The sequence below is a fragment of the Microtus pennsylvanicus genome, chromosome 4, assembly GCF_037038515.1.
Source record: "Microtus pennsylvanicus isolate mMicPen1 chromosome 4, mMicPen1.hap1, whole genome shotgun sequence".
NCBI lineage: Eukaryota > Metazoa > Chordata > Mammalia > Rodentia > Cricetidae > Microtus > Microtus pennsylvanicus.
The window spans coordinates 91,656,446-91,665,233 of NC_134582.1; the positions used below are offsets into that span (position 1 = coordinate 91,656,446).

At 41.9% G+C, this 8,788-nt stretch overlaps 1 protein-coding gene across 1 annotated transcript in view; it reads left to right on the forward strand.

The window, feature by feature from the left end:
* LOC142849038 (uncharacterized) overlaps window positions 1-8,788 on the forward strand; it is a 292,085-nt gene that overhangs the window by 15,616 nt on the left and 267,681 nt on the right. The window contains exons 6-9 of the mRNA XM_075971155.1: window positions 5,166-5,224; window positions 5,320-5,363; window positions 5,714-5,790; window positions 7,680-8,126. Coding sequence (XP_075827270.1) covers window positions 5,166-5,224; window positions 5,320-5,363; window positions 5,714-5,790; window positions 7,680-8,126 — 627 coding nt within the window. The remainder of the gene's footprint in view (window positions 1-5,165; window positions 5,225-5,319; window positions 5,364-5,713; window positions 5,791-7,679; window positions 8,127-8,788) is intronic.

The window sequence follows — 8,788 nt, forward strand, 5'->3', positions numbered from 1 at the left end:
ACTTGAAAACACTTCCTCCCAATCTGTCATTTGCTTTTTCCCTTCTTCATGTGTTTCAGTGGGCAGAACTTTTAAATAACCCTCAAGCTCCAATTCCCCAAAGTTTCTGCCCCCTAGATATTCCATAAAATCTAGGTACTGCTGGCAAGGAGTATTAGGGAAATTAAAACCCCACATCCTCTTGCCTTGAAAGGCAAATTGTCCAGGTCAGACAACTCTTGTCATGCTAGCTCTTGCAGATGCTAACTGAAGAACATAGAAAGAGTCCCATGCGCCAGAGGACAGTGCAGCCAGCTTGAGTTACGTTTGAGCTGAGGGTACATCAATGTTGAACTATGGAACTGTGAGCTGGTTAATGGGTGTTTTAGGCTATTGGATTTCTGATGATGTGTTGCAATAGAAAATTAGTATGATATGAATATCTTTTAAGGATGAAACTTTCTAAATTTGAATAATCAACTCATTATCATCTCATTTTCTTTAGATGGTTATTTTGGTGTTGTATCTGATCATGAAAGACTATCAAGGTCATACAAATTTTCTCCTAAAATTCAAATACTTTTCCTCTTATGGTTATTTTTTTCCATACAGTCTTTAAAAAGCATCTTTTCTTTTCAGGGTGAGGTGGGGTGGGTTAGGACTCTTAGTTTCAAAGGTATGTTTTTCTTTATAATTACACTTTAAATTCTCTTCTTATATTTTCTTTTTAATTTTCAAGCCTGGTTTCCTCCATTGTCCATGATTATAATCGACAAGCTGGTGATTTGGTAAAGAAAACTTTACCGGCTTGGCTCACGGATAATTGCTATTGACAGTTTACTCTCCAGAATATAGGTCACACTTATTTTTCTCTCTTTGTCTTGTAAATGTTTGCTGAAAATGGGACATCTTAGCCAACACACCGTAACAAATAGGATTTTATTCCAAGTGTTTTCCTTGAAGGCTATTTATTCCGTGTGTGTGTTATTGTCTGGCTTGTTTTAATTTTAGTAAATTGTTGCACCTGTTAAACTTGACTTCCCTGTGATGTGTGGCTACTGACGTTAAAATATCAATTCATTTTCACAATTAAAAAGGCAAATTATATTGATGATAATGATGATGAAGATGGTGATGGTGTGTGTGTGTGTGTGTATGTGTGTGTATATGTGTATGTGTGTGTGTGTGTGTGTGTAGGTGTAGGCATCTGTGTTCCACAATGTACATGTGGAGGTCAGAAAACAACCTTTGAAGGTGGGATTTTTCCTTTTACTATGTGTTCTAGCGATCAGACTTAGGTCATCAGACTCGCATGGCGAGTGCTTTTACCAGCTGAGCTCAGACACTCACTCACTCACTCTTGCTATCCTTCCTTCCTTCCTTCCTTCCTTCCTTCCTTCCTTCCCTCCCTCCCTCCCTCCCTCCCTCCCTCCCTCCCTCCCTCCCTCCCTCCCTCCCCTCCTTCGATCTTTTTTGATGATGCTGAGACCTGAATCCAGGGCCTCTCAGATGCACCTGTTCTACTGCTGAGTTCTACTGCTTACCAGTTCTGTGGAGGGTGATCATGTCTTCATGCCCTTCCAAAGTATGTTCTATATGGTTCTTTTCACTTACTCCTTAATATTAATTTAGGTGGCAGAAAACTCCTGGGCAGAATGAACGTGAGAAGTACATTATCATGTGCACTAGGCCTAGTCTCATCCTTCACCAGAACATTCATATCCGATGCCCATGGGGTCCAGAAAAGAAGATAAATGGGCAGAATGTGCTGGGTTTATTTGCTTGTATTTTGCCTGACTCGTGGTCTACTTTTAGTGCCAGATACAGAGTTAAATAATTTGTGAGCACTCTCTCTGCCTAGGGATCTAGAGAATTTATATTTCCTGCCTCTATGTAAATGGTATATGTCTTATGATAGCTTGGTGCATGTGCTATGGTCTTAAAGCCACTATTTGAAGGGACCTATCTACCCACAGAACATTTCATTCATATTAACTATGTATTAAGCTCCCGGTACTTTCTTGTCTCTGCCCTAAGCTCTCAGGATATAGCAGTGAGCACAACACTAAAGGTAACGTGCTTCAGTGTGTGGTCAGCAACAGGGATGGAAGGGATGGTCAGCCTGGAATATATTGCTCATATACTATGCCCACCCCATCACTGCCAGCCACAAATGCTGACTCCATATCGGCAATCTTTGCATATTGCCAGAGGATCCAAAAACTGGGAAAAGCTGTAATCTTCTCATTTTTAAAACAAAGGGCTCAATATTTTAAAAAGACAAACAAACAAACAAAACTTCTATGCAGTGTTAAAGAAAACAGGTTTGCAGGCAGCACCTGGTGTGTGACCTCTGTCTAACTCCATCTTTGTCCTTGCTGGTCTGCTTGAGAAGAGAAAGGCAGTGGAGTGACAGCTACAGCTATGCTCATCCCCCTGTGAGAGCAGCGAGCCAGCCAGCCGAGCTCTGGCCACGCCAAGGCTTGATTGGTAGTGCAAGTTAAAATTCCAGCGAAAGTCATTTGGACACTCACTTTTCAAACCAACAAGAAAGTGACTCTCCGAATCAGCTGGGATTATTCAACCCAGACTTCATAGGGTGCAGTGCACAGACGACTTGCCTGTCAGGGCCACTGCCACGAATCTGCTAGTCAGGTTTGCAACCATTTATGAGAGAAACATGATTTCCAACACACACACACCGTTTTGAATCTTCAACAACGGTGTGCATTATGTAACGGGCTCGTTAGTTATTGAGGGGAGGGTTTCCCCAAAGTGTTCAAACTTAGGGTGGTTTTTGTTCTGTAAATTACAGTTTCTTACGTTTTGCAAAGCAGAGGTAGTTTGGATAAAGTCGATTTTCTAGATGAATTAGCAAATGCAACCGTTTTCTGAGTGGCTCCATATTTAGGTGATGATTCAGCAGCTAGTCTTTGTGGGAGGGATGGTAACTGTGTATTTACTATCAGTGACTCACTGACTGACAAGTCCTACCCACTGTCCTATCAATCTGTCAGTCATTCCCAGCATCCTCTCTTCACTCATGCCCCTTCTATTTCCCCTTTGCTGACTATGCAAGCTCTCCACCCCATCTCCAATGTTTTTCAAAGTTGAGTGCATCCCCTTCCAGAGGACGCTGAGTCCTTCCTCTTCACCTTCCTTCTTTTTCCTTCTAGAACTCAGGCTCTCTGTTCAGTCTTTCGATTTTCCAGAACTCTTAGCAGCTGAAGGCCCTTTCCCAACGTTCAGTCAGTGACTGTTGTCCTTTCTTTACTTAGAAGGGCCTCTGACCAAGCTCCAGGAACTGCATTAGGGACGCACTTTCTGGCACCATGGTTTCCATCGGGGCTGCTCTCTGGTCAACATCTTTTTATGTCTCCAAGTCAAGCTGTGTACTGTTTTCCCTTAGAGTCAAGGAGGACTGTTTGCTCTTCATCAGTCCTAAGACGATGTTTGCCCCTGAATTGTGAGGGATCTGACTACATTCCCCAAATCCTACTTCACAGAAATTTGGGAACTGAGATGTTTCCTTGCAAATGACCTGACCCAAGCTTCCTGAAATCCCCCAGGAGGGAGAAGCTTGGAGACACACCCATTGCTCATGAGAGGGAAAAGGTGTTTTCTCTTCCTTTCATGATTGCTGCTTTGAATGATATGATACTTGTCTCTATCAAGCCATGTTTCAGATTCAGCTATAAATTTGATATGAGGTAATGAGTGATCTTATTAAACAATTTTATTTCTACTGTGTTGACGCGATAACTTGGCTATTTGTGTAGGAAGGTGAGGAATGTGACCTACAGAAAAAGGAAGGTGACCTGCTTTAGTCAACGGTTTCTGAGCATTCTATTGACATTAACAGAGGTGACATAAATATGGTCTTTGGGCAAGCCCACTTCCAATTACATGTCTGCAAAGTGCGTTTATGAAGACAATGAATTCTGCAGCTTTGCAAGTTAAGAACATTTCAAAGAATAAGCATTAGCTATTAAGACCAAATTCGAAGAAATAAAAAGAAAACATTGATTTAAATTTCACAGTATTTCTGCAAAAATTTGTGCCAGTGAATTACTTTCCAGTTACAGTGGGGGGGGGGGGGGGTGTATGACAGATCAGCTTCTGAAAAATTTCTAAATTTTCTCTAGTTTGATGTTTTTCATTTAATTCATTTAAACACATTTCACTTATTTAAGGAAAAGATCATTTAGTATAATCTCTTAACTTTCTAGGTTAACTACATAAAAAGTAACAGTCTTAGCACGGGCTATAGAATGATGAAGGTCCTTCGGTTTCGTCAACACAGGTAGGTATTAAGAGCTCTCACACACTCTGGGACGTGATTTTGAACCTATAAACAACAGCTCTGAGGAAGACATGTTATTAGCACCAATCATAGATTGTTTACTCTGTTTCAGTGTAGATAGCGATGGTCATTTCAGAGGGCAAATTCTAAGGTTAAAAGATGTCTTTGCTAAAGTTCATAATTTAATAAATACTTAGGCCATTATTCATTTTTAAATTTTCCCATTATTATAATCGTTTGTGCTCCAGACCGTTATAGTGCAATACTTTGTCAAGTGAAATAACATCAAACAGAGGAGCTTGAAGTTGCTAACTGTTGCTTGACTCCAAAGAGGTTTAAGAGTGTTAAAAAAAAAAACATTTCCCCTCATAAAAAAATTATTATTCTGTCTCTTTGCTGGACATTTGCACAATTTAATCTACCTGGTTCAAAGTACACATGTTTATTCTTGACTTTATCAGCTTTTATCTTTTTACTGGCAGTTGCAAAACTGGATCTTTTTTTTTTTTTTTTTTTTTTTTTAAGATAAACAATCCAGCACCTTCAGGTATACCCAGCAAGCTGACTCTGGATGTTTAATGAAGTTTGTAAAGTTTTCACCTTTTGGACCAGAGAAATGAAACTGCGATTTTATGGAATTAGGTCTGGATCTTTTTCTTAGAGATTGTTAAATGTTTTCTGAATATTCACAGGGCCAAGGTTTTCTTTAGGAGTCTGATAAAGAAGGAAACACCCACAATAGGACACCAGATTAGACCCGGTTGACTACATACTTGGAATTCTCGGACTATTAAGTGGTATCAGAGCCCTGCAACCCCGAATTTCTTCATGATTCTTCTGATCAGCCCAATTTATTCTGGCATATTATTTTTCTTTTTTCCAGGAACTCGATTTAAATCTGCACATCGCCAGCGGCAGAGAGCAGACAGCATGGATAGAGAGGTGAGATTGATGTTAACAGTAGCCCCCCTTTTGATAGTTTCCTTTAAAAGCAGCCTTTTTAGCTCAATTTTTTTTTTCATAATATCCATGCACAGAAAGTACGGGACCGCGCAGAACTCCGGCGTCCTTTGTAGCACTCGTGAGTAAAGGCGGTGATTAACGAGAGGGCCAAAGAGCATGGTCGCAAAGAGTCTATAGAAGTTAAACAAAAGCGCCTTCAGAATTTCAGGATTCCCATGATCCATACGAGGACCTCACTGCGCCTGTCCAGTGTTTCTATTTTTGATTAGATTTATAAACACAGCGCCACATATTTTCATGTGGCTTATCGCCCAGGGGCAGAATTAGATTGACTGCACCGAAGCTGGGAGGCTGGAGAGTTTTGGGCCGGGGCTGGAGGGAAATAAGTAGTGTAATTGTTTCTGCGGAGTGAACGTGGGACCTCTTCTGCTCTGAATTACACATGGCTCAGCCCTTTGACCTAAGCAGGCTCAGCCATGGCTGGCGCAGCTCCTAAAGTTGCACGGAAGGGTCATCGCCTAGCGAGCTGGAACGTCATCCGTCAGGCGAGATGCCAGCCAAGGACTCTATTCAATTACGCCCCTTCCTGGTGACACGCATTTGCTACCACCTCAGCTTCATTTAACCCTCTGTCATATCCGTTATTATTTCATCCGGAAGTGCAACGAGGGGCCTCGGCGAATCCACAGGAAGCATGGGTCTTTCGAGGGGTCTCCTATGCTTTGTTTGTAGCTTCCTAGATTTTAGGACCCCTTTCAGGAATGTGCCAAAGAATTCTAATGCCAAAGATGATGGCGCTTCTGAACAGATAAAGTTTGGAGAAGTGTTGATAAGCTATACTCACAATTTCTTTCTTTCTTAGTGAACTTAATTTAAACTCTTCCGAAACAGGTGGTGATTTACAGATACAGCTCTTGAACAAAAATCAGACTGAAAGGGAAACAGAACTTTGAGAGGTGAAAATGCTACTTGCTGACATTTTTGCACAGGTGGAGAATTCATATTCCTCAGACTTTATAGTGAGTTGGGTAAATACATTGACCTCTACCTAGACCAAAGTCTGTAGTCAAATACTTGCATTTTGTTTTGGTGTCAGTAAATCACATTTCCAAAGGCACCTTAAGTGGAGTACCCAGGGTTTACATTTAGACATTTGACAGTATTTCCAAAATTAATTCTGCTCCTGAAACAAGTTTTAAAATTTATATTTGTGTTATTTCCTTGCTAATTTCCTAAGTAAGTATCTCTGTAAGTCTTTAAAAAGACTGATAACTTGGAAATAATTCAGCATTAGATTTTTTCTCATCTGAGGCAACACAGGCTACGCCTTGATTCAGTTCTAAGTTATATGACATTTGAGCATGTCCTTTAAAAATGCATAACGTCACTTTAAAACACTTATATTAACTTAAATAAGGGGCGTTGATAAAAGAAAATAGAGAAGCCCCCTACAAAGGGATCCAAACCGTAGGCGGCCCTCCCCCACGTCCTGCAGCCCCTCCCCCGTGTTATTCTCATTAGCAGCACGTGCGTTGTTCCCCACGTGATCTGACACAGACTGCTCGGAGCAGACAGGTGCAAATTGCAAGCTTTTCACTGTGGCTGTTTGTCTTTAACTTGACAAAGTAATAGACTGGGAGAACAAAACCGGGTTCATGGAGGACAGTCTAAACAGGGACAGGCCAGCTGGCTAGGGGGATTCAATGCAGTGACCCTGTTAAATCGCACCTCCGTGCCACTTGCCAGGGAAGGGCCTTTCAGTGTGCCCCCCCCTCCTTTATTTACAGAGGGAAGGTCCTGCCTAACTATGCTCTGGCTCTGATGTGTTGTAAAAGGCCAAGGTGGGTGAGACCAGAAACCAATGTACCTGCTCCTCTCTGTCGTCCTCCTCCTTGCCCTGGAGCAATTCAGCTTGGTTAGCTTCCTGGAGTTGGACCAGATTGATAGTGCCTCTATCCATGTCTTTTTTTTTTTTTTTTTTTTTTTTTTTTTTGCCCGATTCATGCGAAGCCCTGGAGCAGTGAAACAAGGGAATGATCACCCTCCTCTCCACCCCCACTCCCAACCAGATGAATCTGCTGAGCTTGGAATCTGCTGAGCTTGTCTGTTGGAAAAAACCAATTGTTCTACTAGGAAAAAACCCAATTTCATTTCACGGAAGAGACGTGCCACGCCAGCTTCTGTAGGAAGCAAAGGCGTGCGTTTTTGAAAAGGAACCGAGGACCCTGTCATCCAGAGGTGGCTTCCCTTTGTGACTACCCAGTGTGCCCTAGAAGAGTTGTGCGCAAGAGGCAAGTCAAGCTCTGAGGTCTCCGACTCCATCTGACTGTGGGATCTGCCTTTGTGGATAAGGGAAGGGAGGCAACTTGAGCTGGCCTTGTTTACCTCTGGACAGAAAACAGCCAGACACAAATGAGGACTGACGGTTTCATAGAGCACGACGGCTGATCGCAGATGCGATGTGACTGCCCTGAACCGAGCGATGATCCGTACAGTATGCAGCATTCTCTCTCTGGCTGGTCTGTGCCCACCAGCCTTCAAAGGACCTCCCTGCAGTCCACAGGCACCGCTGAATACAGGCAGAGCTGAACAGCAGCTGTGGGGATCCGATTCCTTCCGACAACAATCACATTCTTTTGCAGACTTACGGATCTGGGCTGTCACTGGTTATAAACGAATGTGCTGTTGCTCACGTTGGCTTACTCCATCAGCGATTTCTTTTCCAGTTGAGAGTGCGGGCATCAAAACATATTTGGTCCTTTGCAGTGAAAAGGAAAGGCTCATGGGAAACTGTCCCTCTCTCAAGCACTGTCACTTTTCCACAATTTCAGGTGTTTTTTCTTACTTTGTACAGATCGAAAAATCACTGTTTTCTTCCATGGTATGTACAGTACTCAGAGTTAAAATGAAAGAGAAATTGGTTCATTCGCACTTAAGAATGTACATGACACAAATGTGTTAACAAGGTTCAGTGTGTTCTGGAGATCTGTATGATGGTGTGCATATGGTTTATCCTACACTACGCAACACCATCATTGCATGTAACACCACTGTATGCCCCCCTAAACATATAAGAAGACTGATCTCATGTTATCTTTTCACACCCCAATAAAAGGCATTAAAGTGCTAGATGAGAAACTGTTGTGTTCTGTTCTGTTTTCCGCCTACCTAATTTTCTGTCCTATTAAAGGGCCAGGGCAGTCTCTTTATTTAACCAATGAAATTAACACAAAACAGAAGACTCTCCCCCATCATGAAACTGCTCATTTTGTAGATGTAGAAAGTAACTTTGCATTTAGGTATCAATTAAATAGAAATTCAGAGGAGGGAACCAAGCCTGGGACATAGCTGTTGGAGATATAGCTCAGCTATCTAGATGACTTTGCTTCAAAGCAAAGTCTTCAAAGCTTGATTGATATCAGGAAGAAGCAGAAAGATGGTAAAATGTAACTATATTTTACTCCTTTATTTGAGCTCCGAAACACATTAGAGATTACGTAACAAGTTTAAATGAATTTATTGCAAACAATAGCGTTTCCTTGG